This window comes from Pangasianodon hypophthalmus, chromosome 14, assembly GCF_027358585.1.
Source record: "Pangasianodon hypophthalmus isolate fPanHyp1 chromosome 14, fPanHyp1.pri, whole genome shotgun sequence".
Lineage (NCBI taxonomy): Eukaryota > Metazoa > Chordata > Actinopteri > Siluriformes > Pangasiidae > Pangasianodon > Pangasianodon hypophthalmus.
Window position 1 is genome coordinate 12308410 of NC_069723.1, and position 14225 is coordinate 12322634.

General features: G+C 38.9%; 1 protein-coding gene across 3 annotated transcripts in view; it reads left to right on the top strand.

Moving 5' to 3' along the window:
• Positions 1-6570: 6570 nt before the first annotated feature.
• The window catches only part of brip1 (BRCA1 interacting helicase 1), a 59545-nt gene continuing 51890 nt past the window's right edge, over positions 6571-14225 (top strand). Inside the window, exons 1-6 of one of the 3 annotated variants that reach the window (XM_034310706.2) lie at positions 6571-6732; positions 7527-7653; positions 8761-8872; positions 9820-10011; positions 10117-10262; positions 10813-10962. In XM_034310706.2, the coding sequence (XP_034166597.2) occupies positions 7561-7653; positions 8761-8872; positions 9820-10011; positions 10117-10262; positions 10813-10962 (693 nt within the window). In that variant the 5' untranslated portion in view covers positions 6571-6732; positions 7527-7560. The remainder of the gene's footprint in view (positions 6733-7526; positions 7654-8760; positions 8873-9819; positions 10012-10116; positions 10263-10812; positions 10963-14225) is intronic. The other 2 variants (XM_034310707.2, XM_026924816.3) reach the window with 2 other exon arrangements.

Below are 14225 nucleotides of genomic sequence, written 5' to 3' on the forward strand. Positions count from 1 at the left end.
TCTATGCAACTTGGTAATAACTAGCCATTAGGGGCACTATTTGCAAAGGGTGCTTGGCAAGACTGCTGCTTGTGGCTCTCTCTCTCTCTCCCTCTATATATATATATATATATATATATATATATATATATATATATATATATATATATATATGTATATATATATATATATGTATATATATATATATATGTATATATATATATATATATATATATATATATATAGTTGTTAACAAAGTTCATATTTTGTCATAAATTATATTTGACATGTAACTGTTGAAGATTATTGGACCTTGTTGTTGTAGTACCATTGTTGTACAGAAAAAAAATGAACAGTGAAGGAGAAAGAAAAATAAATGTGGATACTGAAGTTTCACAATGTATGCATTGTAAAGCAACTAATAAAATATTGTTATGAAACCAGTCCTTTTATATTAATTATCTTGGTTATTCCAACTAAAATTAAAACGATTAAAACTAAAATTATTTGTTTATGGAAATTAAGATAGCTTAATTGGAAATTTTGATATGTTGTAATTACATAACAAAAAAATATAGGAAGCCACCATACTCTATCATACTAGACTAAGAGACTTTTTAACGTTATGCCTTTTATAATAGTTTTATAAAGATTTATACATTTTGCATATTGCAGGGGTCTAATTCGTATGTTTTAAACTTACTCGCGCCGAAATCCTTACGCATGCGCAGTACAGATCAGGGGGCTTTTCACGAACCGCGTCGCCGCATAATTTGCAATGCGCATGCGCGATACAGATTGACTCGCGACACGGTCCAGCGTCACATCACTAGGTGGCGGTAATGAACAATACATCTTTGCGACACTCGTCTTAGGCGAAGAAGAAGAAGAAGAAGAAGAAGAAGAAGAACAACAACAACAACAACAACAAACAGCAAATATTAATATAAATATGTCATATATTATATGAAGGCAGTGCAGTTTAAAATATTTTTAAAGGAAAATTTAATATTCTATTGAAAGAAAGTGTTAAACATTCAGTAAAACAAATCTAGTTGCTGTAGGTAATACAGATAAAGAAATGTCATGTAGTGCCTTTGGTTTTATGTCTGTAAATTCCTACAATCAGAAAAAATTACTTTTTTTGCAGAAAATCATTAAATTCTGACAAGACACTACTTTTCAAAATCTAAGTATGGATAATAGAATGTCATTGTGCATTTGGTTTAACTCTACATTTTAAAAAAAACTTTTTGTATTTTGTAGGTATAATAGTTATATAGTGTATTTGGTTTTATGTGTGATGAAGGCAATCTTTATGAGAAAACAAGTAAGCCCTGGAAAGCCATCACTGATTTCTTTCAATCGAAAACTAGGGGTTTAATCAATTTTTGAAGAGTTTTTTCTGACCGCAATTCCTCAGCTGTACGCAGAACATAGTGAGGAGTGCAATAAAAACCAAAGCAATGAAACAAAATTGTAAACCCACTCAGCTAGTGCAGGATTTCTCAAAGATTTTGAAGTCGGAGTCCTTTTAACTGTAAAATAAAATCCACTGACCACCTCAAGTACAGATTTATTTTATGAACCTAATACAACTATTCAAATATTAATCTCATTTATTTAAATTTGCACAGTAATATACTGGTTCACAGCTATACACAGGTCTCCGGTGACATTCAGTAATTTTTCCATTTATTTCACTTTTAAATACTGACATTAGTAGTGGTGATGTACAGAAAGTTTGCATGCACCTAGGTTAAAGATACTCAGTCTCAGTTTTTCACTCCACACATCTCATGTTACCATACATTTCTTTTGGCAAGTCAGTTAGGGCCACTACTTTGTTCACATCGAAGGTAATTTTAAAACATTTGATTAGAGATTGATTTATTTCAGCTTTAATTCAGTGTAACAGAATTCCAGTCTTCTGATTAAAGATTCCAGAAAATGATGTCATGACCAAAATCTCCTGATTGACCAATTGTCATAATAGAGTTAATTTGGAGTGCAGTTGTGGCTATATTTAAGTGCCTACTTTTAGAGTAAGTGCCTTTTGCCTTCATACCATGGGAAAGTCCAAGCAACTCAGCTCAGACCTCAGGAAAAATAATCATGGCCCTCCTCAAGTCTGATTCTTTCTTTAGAGCAACTTTCAAACAGCCGAATGTACCATGAGCATCTGCACAATCAATTGAATGCACATATAAAAATCTTCATTATGGCCACATCATGTAACCTCTCAAGGCACCCAGATTTCTCATCAGTTAATCATTTTTGATATTTTATTTTATAAATTTCCTGCCAACTACGTCTTTTTTCGCAAAATTACTGGCCACAGCAACATACAAAATGAACTTTGATATTTATTAGTTGAGTCCCTGAAAGATGTTCATTTTTCAGCTTTGAGCGTCCAATCTGCCCAGGATCGAAAGGTTTCTGTGCCTGCCCCAGTACAAGCTGGAGAGAAGGTAGTAACTGAGAAAACTGGTATCTTTGGGTCATTAGCCACCCATTATGATGGGTCTTATTCAGTCATTCTGACAACTCTAACATCCCTGCTAGTGGAACTTAAGCCTGGCAGAACCAGGTGATTACACTTATCTCATATTTAAACTTCTTTCAAATGCTAGTAACAAAAAAAAATCTTTGTCAGGTTGGTGATTAAGCAGTTGTCCAGTCTGTCTGAGGTGATGCAAATACTGACGTTGCATCTTCCTTTTGGAGTCTGTAATGTATTTTATTAAATTAATGTTTGAGTGTTTCTTTCGTTTTGTCACTCTACACTGTTTATACACAGTAGGTGCAGCCTGGCTGGTTTGACTGCCTTTGGTTCAACAAACTGGCAGTTTGCTCACTGAAAGGCTTCCCTTCTGGACAAATGAAGGAGTCCACCTGAACTCATGCAGGACAGCAGTCTCAGCTGATAAAAACTCTGGCTAAACAATATCCAGGTAATAAAGGCAGTCAGATGACGTGCTAGTCTCTCTGTCCAACAGCCTTTCTGTAAAGCCACGAGGGGCAGAAGAGAGAGATTCTGGAGCAGATTTAATAAGATCAAGATCACTTCATTGTAAATAAACCAGTCGTGGCCTAATGGTTAGAGGCTCGGCCTTGTAACTTGTAACCCGAAGGTGAACCTGAAGGTCGTAGGTTCGAGTCTCAGGTCCAGCAGGGATTGTAGGTGGGGGGAGTGAATGACCAGCGCTCTCTCCCACCCTCAGTACCACGACTGAGGTGAGACCCTTGAGCAAGGCACCGAACCCCCAACTGCTCCCTGGGCGCCGCAGCAAAAAAGGCTGCCCACTGCTCCGGGTGTGTGTTCACTACTGTGTGTGTGCACTTGGATGGGTTAAATGCAGAGCACAAATTCCGAGTATGGGTCACCATACTTGGCCACAAGTCACTTCACTTCACTTCACTTCACTGCTGTATAATAGTTCATTTACTGATGCATTTTTCTCATAATCATTTCCATATTTACATTTACATTTTGTCTTATTCATTCCTTTTTTTTTGTCTTATTCATTGTGACTTATGTTTTTATTGTTGATGTTTTGTAATGGTAAGGTAGTAAGGGTAATAAGGGTAGTAACTTTGCTATGTCATGATGACCAGTTTAATCACCTACTGGAGTTTTGATCTTACTAGTTTTAATGACCCAGACTGTGCTTGTAACCCCACTGAGTCTGTTTGAAAGGGTCATGTTGGTCTTTGTTGTTGTCACTGTAATAGTATTGAATCTTGTCATTCTGTGTTGCATACTTCTCACTACCATCCTCGTATGTGGTCTCTGCTCTACCAAACCTTCTGAAGAACATGTCAAGTTAATGAATACCAGGGTTAAGAATGATAGTGTTATGTAAAAGGGGTTCTGAAGGATTTGCATACGGGGTCAGCTTATGACAAACTGTTATTTATGTAGGAGCTAGCGTGTGTATGCGTTTTGAACTTGTATGAACTTCATCTTTGTTCTCTGCAGTGAGATTTGCAGGGCGATAATCACAGGGGTTACTCAAGGTCTTTACAGCACATGGTTCCTTCCTAAAAACATCTAATTAGTTTTCTCCTTCATACTCCTGCTCACGTGTGAGTTGCAGGTATGGTGTTCTAGGGTGTACCAATCATTAAATGATGAATAATACACGGTAATGTTTCTTAGGCAATGATTTTGCTCTGTTTCACACTACATAATTACATGTAACAACAAAGGGAACCTCTGAAAATCTTTGAAAATACTTGCTACATGCTTCATTTTTGTCATGTAATAAACTCTGACTGAATTTATACTCTGTTTGCCTCACTTTTTACACAAGTTGTGTAAGATAACAGGAACCGCTGGGGACATCAAGGGGAGCGAAGCTCATGGCTCTCACTGTGATTTGCTGGAGTCCCAGAGCCAAGGAATATGCCTAAGGAATAGCTTTGTACACCTTTCCATACTGATGTATTTCAATAGCTTACTTTCTCATCTCTTCTGGAATTTCTTTTGATTGTGCCAATATGCACTAAACCTTGATTAGATTCAACAGGGCTGGCAGTAATCAAGCCTGGGTTTGGCTAGTCATATTTAACCCAATTACCAAGTAAATTTTATTAACTGACTGATTGAGTAACTAAGGGGCAGTTACTTTTTCACAGAGGGCCAGCTGGTGTTGGATACCTTTTTTACTTCAAAAAATGAAATGATCATTTAAAAACAGAATTCTGTGTTTACTCAAGTTGTTTTTGTCTTGTATTAAATTTTGTTTGAAGATCTGAAACAAGGGTAACTAATATGCAAACATAGAAGAAATCAGGAAGAAAGCAGGAAGTGGCAAATACTTTTTCATGGCATTGTAGTAGCAAGTTTGTATAGTCATGATTCAGAGAATGTTCCCCATTCTCTGAATAATCTCGGCTTATTGCAAGATTCCTGTGATGTTCAAATTTAAAGGTTACCAGAGGGTTAGGGCAATACTCTCTGTATGATTCCTGGGTAGTATAAAGTTTCTCAGAGGGTTAAAAAATTTAAAGGTTATCAGAATGTTCAGGGAACATTCTCTGAACCATCCTGAATTAGTGCAAGGTTCCTGAGAGTTTCAAATAATTTAAAGATTACCAGAACCTTATTGGAACAAACCATCCCAGCTTAGTGAAAGGTTCTTCAGAGGTTCAAACAATTTGAATGTAACCAGAACCCTAGGCCAAGGTTCTTCAAATCATTCCAGGGTTACAGCAAGAGTGTTGCAAGGTTCACATACTTTTTGTATTTATTTGAAGTGATGCTCCCCTGCCCCCATTTTCTTCCCAATTTAGTTACCTGCCAATTCCAACCCACCAGCCAGCGCACCCCTATCATACAACAGCTACCACATGGGAAAGGTGAAGGCTAACCTGTGCTTCCTCCAAGACACGTGATGTCAGCATCTTCCCTAACTTCTGCATATGCTGTGTCACAGGGCATTGTAACACACTCAGAGAAAAGCACTATGAGCTCACAGCCCACAGTTGGTTACTGTCACTGTGATTGATGGGAGAGAGAGCATGCCATCATACCCACCCACAGTGCAGGGCCAGTTTTGCTCCATGGTCACAGATTGCTGTGGTATTGTCAGGATTTGAACTTATGACCTCCTGATGATAGGGTGCTCAGGAGCCCTAGGTACAAATAATCTAATGGTTTCCAAAATGTTAGGGTTATGTTCTCTGAACAATCCCAGCTTAATACATGGTTTATGAGAAGTTCAAATGATGTAAATGTTACCAAAATGTTAGGGGAACATTCTCCAAAACATAGCAGGTTAGTGCAAGTTTCCTGAACGGTTAAAATAATTTAAATGTTAACAGAACATTAGAGGAACATTATCTGAACCCAGGGTTACCGCAAGGTTCAAATAATGTCTACCAGAATGTTAGGGGAACCTTCTCTGAACCATAGCGGGCTACTGTAAGACTATTTAAAAGTTCTGGAAACATTCTCTGAACCATAATACACAACAGCAATGGGATGTTATATTCCTGGAAAACCATACAGGAGCTAAAAAAAGATTTCTTCTCAGAATTTTTCAGGAACCAAAAACAAATGTTCCCAGAACATTCTGGGAACCAATAATTATTAGCTGGGTAAGCAGCTTGGCCTGTGTTTTGGCAGCTGGTAGCTGGTCAGACCAAGCTGGATTTTCAGTAGAGTTTTGCACTGAACACATGTCGGCTGTCCACATTTCCATGAGCACACACACACTGAGCTTTTTAGAGTAACATTCTGTCCCTAACATTCTGTTGCTTAAGTTTTGTAAATAAGATCCTGATGTGTATTTATAGTTAACAGTTCACTAACTGAATATAATACAAATTGAATATAATACAAAGCTGATATAACTGAATATAATACAAAGTCATTCATGAAAGAATGCAATTTATTTAAAAAAAAAATAGAAACACTGATCATCACTGAAGAATTACCCTGAGCATAGAACTGAAAGTTTAATTTTGGTAAGTGTAACTTTTATTTTGAAGGGACTCTGTTTCACTCGTCCTGGAAAAACTAAAGTTGCAAAATTCACACCGTTTCACTGATTGTTAACGCATCGCGTACCGGAAGTATATGTGCATTTGTTTTGTAGAACAGACATTGGTCGGTAACCGGAAGTCGGGCAGTGTTCTTTGTGTGGCGGGAATTTCAGTTTCAGTTTGGATGTGTTATCAGAGCGCAGTGTGTTCGCTATCGGATCAATCTGACTGAATGCACTGTCTTTTAAAGTAGGCACAAAGGTAAAAGAGGGTCTCTGTTGTCATTGTTATATGTTAAATGTGTGTAGTCCCACACCACTGAACGGTATATGTTAGATATTGTGTTTGCTAATGCAGCTGATTTAGCGAGCTAGCATCGGTTTTAACAAACTGAAATCGTCATGGTGTTGATGACGCGTTGACTGCAGACACCTAAATTACAGATCAGTTCTAGTTAAACTGTATGCATGTAATCTACAAAACTCACTCTTCAAGTGGTTGAATCAAGAATGACTCCGTTGTTGTGCATGAAGTGCACTATATAGGGCGAAGCTGTTATTATCTCTTTCCTCGTGTAGTGGCCCTACAGAGGGAGCAGTCAGCCATTTGGGAAGCTGCCATTTATAGTTACATTCTTACGTCACGATAATGCGTGGCTACGACTTACCATTAATATATCATCTATTTTATCTAGTTATTGTTAATTATACAACAGAGATGTTGATTATTTTTAATATTACATATTAGACACAGTAATATATGGAATATATTATTGGAAATATATGGAAATCTTTATTAATTGACAAACTTCAAAAATTCAAAATGATCATTGTATTCTATGAAAGATATTATGTACAGTAATTAATAATAAATTGTGTATATAAACTTCTCTAGTCTTAACCCTGTCCTCAAACTTGTGGTGGTTTCCGTAAGACCCTGTACATACGGGCATAACAGAATGATCACATCTTATTAATATGTGGCAGCATTAATTATCTCATTCCCTTGTATTGCTAAATTGTAGCCACATATTAATAAATTATTTGTATTTGCAGTGTCCCACAGTAGCTACGCGCGCACACACTCAGCATGGCTGCGGAGACAGTAGAGTACACCATAGGAGGAGTGAAGATAAACTTCCCCTGCAAAGCATATCCCTCTCAACTTGCCATGATGAACTCTGTAAGTTTCACGACACATTAAAGAGCTGAATATACACTCACAGAGCACTTTATTAGGAACAATATACTAATATTGGGTAGGGCCTAACTTTGCTCTCAAAACAACCTCAATTCTTCACGGTATGGATTCCACGAGATGCTGGAAACATTCCTTTGAAATTCTGGTCCCTGTTGACTTGATTAAATCACGCAATTCCTGCAGATTTTTCCGGTGCGCTTTCATGCTGCTTATTTCCGGGTCTATCACATCCCAAAGGTTTTCTATTAGATTCAGATCCGGTGACTGGGAAGGCCAATGAAGAACATTGAACTCATTGTCATGTTCATTAAACCAGTTTGAGGCGACTTTTGCTTTGTGACTCATTAGAAATTGAGATTCGTCAGACCAGGTGACGTTTTTCCAGTCTTCAGCTGTCCAGTTTCTTTGAGCTTGTGTCCACTGTTGCCTCAGCTTTATGTTCTTGGCTGACAGAAGTGGAACCTAATGTGGTCTTCTGCTATTGTAGCCCATCTGCCTCAGGGTTCAACGTGTTGTGCAATCTGAGATGCTTTTCTGCTCACCACAATTGTACAGAGTGGTTATCTGAGCTATTGTAGTCTTTCTGCCAGCTCAAACCAGTCTGGCCATTCTCCGTTGACCTCTCTCATCAACAAGGCATTTCCGTTTGCAGAACTGCCACTCACTGGATGTTTTTTTTTTTTGTTATTATTTTTTTTTAATTGGACCATTCTGAGTAAACTAGAGATTGTTGTTCGTGAAAGTTATAGGAATAATTAAACCAACCCTTCTGGCACCAACAATCATGCCATAGTCAAAATGACTGAGATCACATTTTTTCCCCCATTTTGATGGTTGATGTGAACATTACCCGAAGCTGCTGGCCCGTATCCGTATGATTTTATGCAATGCCCTGCTGCCACATGATTGGCTGATTTGTTAATTGCATGAATGTGTAGGTGTACAGATGTTCCTAATAAAGTCCTCAGTGAGTGTATGTTCATCTGGATGTTGTTCCATCTTTTGATCAGAGAACTGTGGTCTTTCCCTGTTCTGTATCCTTTGAGCCTATGTCCTAATAACCTGACACCATATTTGTTTCTCACTCAGATTGTCCGTGGCCTGAACCATGGGCAGCACTGCTTACTGGAAAGCCCTACTGGCAGTGGGAAGAGCCTCGCGCTGCTCTGCTCAGCCTTGGCATGGCAGCACGCGCAGTACGGTATGATTTAGTGCTGCACAATAAGGCCTGTCACAAATGTGGCTTTTTGTCTGACAAAATGTTGGCATGCAAACAATTGTTATTGGACAGCACAGTGATGCGGAGAGTAAAGTTGCCGTCTCATAGCTCCACGGTCCCCAGTTTCCACCCACCACCCAAAATGCATGCTGGTAGGCAGATTGGCGACTCTAAATTTCCAATAGGTGTGAACATGTATATGCATGGTGCCCTGCGATGGACTGGCATCCCATCGAGGGTGTATTCTCATTTCACTCCTAATGTTCCTGGAAAGTGTTTTTTACCTGTAACAGTTATGCATAAGAGTAATGCAATAACAGACATCCATATGCCTTTATCTGGACATAACATCTGTGTACGTTACATTACCATCTGATTTTTAAGACTTTAATAAATATGTAAACGTTACTTAACTACACAAAGAGTTCAGTGAACAGTCAGAAATACAATATAACAAAAATATGTAAATAAATAATATACAATTTTGCACAAAATTTTCAGGACTTGCTGAAAGCAGTTTAGTCGAGAAAATATTACTAAATATAACTGTGTTATGTGACAATAATAATAATAATAATAATAATAACAAAAATGTGATTGCAGAGCAATTTGATTATATCTTAAGAACCTCAGCTGCTGATGTGAGACATTCTACAATCTTCCTCGATAGTTTATAATAGACTATTACAAACGTTTTATATCTTCATATCTGAAGAAAACGGCCCGATTTTGATACCAAGCTATGTAACTCACTTCTTTAAAATAGTTACGGGCACTTGAAGTGAGTTTGAAGGGGGGGAGGTTAATTTGAAGGCGCTTTAAAATATATTTATTAATTAAATTGATCTTATTGGCCATAAAGAGAGAAAAATAAAAAGGCATTGGGATGTTATTTTCTGTCTTATGTATCCTCTCTATTCCTCTCTAAGCTAAATCTGACCAGGAGGGAGGAAGCCCTTCATGTGATGTAAAAAAGCCCTACGTTACTACCCCATGTCAGTGTGTGTGCCACAGCAGAGCTCGTTGCTCATCCACTTCCTTCAGCACTACAGCGTCCAAACCAGCTGTGATTGACCTTACTGGACAAGATCCTGCTGCCCAAGCCACCACACCTCCGAGAGGTTAGCACTCTTAGGAATCAGTACCTCAATCTCTGGTCTACCTTTACATTACCTGAGTGATAGACACGATAGGTTGAAAGTCATGTGTTTTCTTCTCACTAACAGCAGAGGAAAATCAAGCCAAGAGATCCACTCTGTCATCCAGGCTTTCTGAGAAATTTCAGGCTTCCTTCACTACACAGGGAGAATCAAATGATGAAGACTTTAAGCCCGATAAGAAGCGGATTCGGGCACCTGCTGCTGATCAGAAGGTAGGACTGTAAATATTTAGATCTTAGCTATTTTTTTTGTGGATTGTGGTGTGCAGCTTTAATCACCCTGAAACAAACTTAACTCAATCCCCAATACAAAAACTGTTTTCTGCACAGAAATTGGCAGTTAGACTAGCATTAATGCTAATGCTAATAATACTAATGCTATTTCAGTGCTGGTAATTTTGGTGGTGGACTCGGCCCTCTTCATCTCCACTCTTTTACCTCTCATAAATCACAGCATGGTCCAGCAATAGCTATTACCTGATGTACATTAGCCTGTTATGCATTTTTTAAATCATTATACTGTATTTGCTCATGTTTTGCACTCGTTCAGTGAGGCACTACAGTACTATTCAGGGTGCTTTTGAAGATCTGTGATTTACAGCACGTTATTGAGGGCTTCTCACAACACAAGAACCTATAATCCATAAACTTAATATTAAGTCTGACCTCTGAGGACTTCACCAGTATGTCAAGACACTGTTCATTTTGAGCACTAAAAATGCACATAAGCTGACCTGTAATTTGACAGTCATGTGGTGTTCAGCAGAGCAGGAAGCGAAGATGTCTTGAACAAGGCATGGTGTTCGATGATGATGAGGAAGTGGAAAGGGCTGATCCTGGGACTCAGAACTGGACTGTGGAGTTGAGCAGTCAAGCCAAAGCTGAAGGCAGCCTGCCACCGGCTGAATGCTGTGTGAGTATATGGAAAGTATTTCATCTTTGAGCCCTAGTGCAGTGCTTACCTTAACAGTGTCTGAAGATTTAGCTGTTGCATGTCAGTGCAAGAGCAGTTCACAGCTTTTTTTTTTGTTGCTCCGACAACTTTTAAGTTAAAACTGGATAAAAATGATCATAAACACTATTCCCATAATGAGTGATGAGCTAATCCAATGCAAAGTATTGATAGTGATGATGTTCTTGGCCTGAAGCTCTGGATCACTATTTTCCAATCCATCAACGTGATGCAACAGGTTTTGACATGTAAATAATCTTAAAGCATTTCCCCATCATTCTTGTGACATTTTATATAACTTAAAAACAGGAGCTTGCAGAAAGCAGGCTTGATTACTATGAGTGCAGTGTTGGATGAAACACAACTTATATCTGTATCATATTGAAAATGGAAAGGAATTAAACTGTGTATGTTTTCCCATCATATATCTCACTTCATCATAACTTTGTAGTTCTCGACCTCCTGAAAATGTTCACAAAACTGAAGTGTGAAGATTCTTAAGCATTCATATTCATTTAAGTCTTTTACAAATAGTCATGCAGTAAGGAGCTGGACATTTTGTACATTGTTCCACCCTTTGAGCATGGATTTTGTTTCGGTGGCTTGACATTTGACCACTGGGTGGCAGCAGAGAATTTATTATGATGGCAGAATTCTAGGTACAGTTCTTTGAAAGCTTTTAAAATCTCCTCACCCAAACAACTGCATACATATGATTGCTCTTCAACCAGAATCTGGACACAAAACCCTTTTTTCTTAGTGCTTTGTGTTGTTGGTGATATAGGCAGGTCTGTTGGAGACATAGGCCTTTTGTTTTTAAAGTAAAAGTTTACAAGTCAGATGGCCCGAATTAGTTCTTTGTCTGTGATCTCACATTTTCATAGAATTTTAAAGAACAATCAGTCTTTAAATGTTTCTCCACTTTAATAATAGTAGGGCTGCACCTAACAATTACTTTGATAATCTATTGATATATTTTTATTAACTAATTGGATTATTTTAAATTCAATAAAAAAATTTAGTTAAAAATATTTCTTTAGCATTTCAATTAAATAATACTGCTACAGAATCTTTAACTAGGCCTAATTAAATAACAGCTCAGTAACTAAAACGCAACATGCTTCACATTCACATCACGAAATCTGTCACAACATGAAAATATTATGTCAAGCAAATGAGACACCCAGTCTAACACAAGGTAATGGTATTCTGTGCATTTTTTCTTTTACTGGAACTGCACTTTCTTCTGACTAGACAGATGTAAAATAAAGACAGTATAAATACCCACTGGCTGTCTAGCTAACTGATACAATACTGGATTAATTTTGCTATCAGTGTTTGTGCGAGGCAAATAATTTTCAGTGTGTTAAATCAACTCCAAAGTTTTGGGGTTGACTCTTAGTTTTCAATGCCTGGAATCAGTAATTTGACTCTTTTTGGGGGAAAAAAAAGCAGTATGGCAACTATAGCCATGACCTTTGAGTCTAAAGCCCTCAGCATTTTTTTTCTCTGTATGTATAGCTCCTCAGAAAACATGATGCTTTACCATTAGAAGGTCTGTGTTGGTGTTTGTCTGGGACACAGGAGAACGTGTTGCGTGTACAGTAGTTAGAATGAGGACCTGAGTGACTTGTGTTAGACTTTCCTAGAGATTGGTGGACTGTTACAGAAGGTGTAGGCCTAGCCCTGGTGGGTGGGTTAAAGGGGGCGGGGTTTGCTTTGGGTTTCCATTCCTCATCTGACACCGTGCGTAGCCCGTACCAGTGCTGACTGACATCTTCAATGGGCCCTTTGAAGCAAGCTCCAGTTTAATTAAGAGGTTTGCCTTGGTTGGCAGTGAACTGTGAAAGCCCGGGATAAATATTGAATGGGGTTCACTCGCTGGTTACTGCGCTCAAGGGATAAACAGGTGCTTTGTGTCTCTAGAGATAGGTTGGCTGGGGGGAGCGCTAAGGGCTCCGGGGCAGCCGTGATGGGGGAGTGAAGACCCGTGAAGACTTTTTATGAAGGCTGTTTTTCTCACTCTGTCTGTCTTTTCTTTTCAATGTCCCTTACTGAAGGAGTTTTTGGAGAGGGGGGGACTTGAGTGTCAAGCTCTCAGAGCTCACCTGTTGAAATGCAGGCCTGCACATTCCATCACAGAGTCATTGTGGGGTGAGGACAATCTACCTTAGGATCTCAAACACAGAGCTCTAACAGGACACAGGGCTCGCCTTGCACCTCTCCAGAAAAACACAGTGAATGTACTGTTTGGCTGAACGAGCCCATTATCATTTTTATTTTTCGGCTCAAAACCTTTCTTTAAATCTGATTCTTTAGAATCCTTTATGGTCCTTTATGTCTTTTCTTTAGAATAATAGACATTTAGAGTCATATACGGGAAACTATGATGCATGCAGTTTGCATTTTGGACTAGTCTGAACAAATACAGTATATATTTAGATGATAGATGGTGTTATCTCTTTAGGTTGTAATGTGTTTGCTTTACTATCATTTTATTTTTTCCAAATGAACCACTTCCTTGAAAAAAGTCCATCTTTGATGCATCAAATTCTCTCAACCGTATGCTGCTTTTTGCTGTAGAGCAGTGAGCTGTTCAGTTCATCTTGCCCCCAGGTGACCCCAGCTGAGACGACATGCTAAGGTTGACGCTCCCGCACAAGGCTGGGCAGTGTTTGATAGCAAGGACTGGATTGAGCCGAGGGAGAGCTCCGAGATGATATCAGGGCCCCCATGGTGAAAGAATGCAGCTTGAATGTGTCCATGGCGGCAGGTCCAGCCAACGGAGGCTGTTATCTGCATACCAGGGGTGTTTCTTTGCTGCCCGGTGGCGAGAGGGGCCGAAACTGTGGCAGGGTTCGTGTAACGGATACTCTTGTGTCAGCTGTTTCCTGTGCTGCCTCTGACAAGGCCTACCATTCACAAGCAGCCCTCCCTCCATCATTCGATGAATAAGTAATTATACAGCACAGGAGGCAGGGTACTTGGACTGGGCTATTGAATGTGGCAGCAGTAGGTAAGCTGATCCAAGGAACTGAGACAAGTGGAGCGCTGGTGTGAAACTCCTCCAACTCCGCTGTAACATTATCTCCATCCAGGCATTTTTTTCTTTTCGGTCTGTGCAACGTAGCTAGGCTTTATCACACTCTATCCTCTCCGTCCAGTATGTTGTAATATTTAATGGCGAACAAGGTTTGAGAAGCAGCGCGGCTGACCAAAGAGTG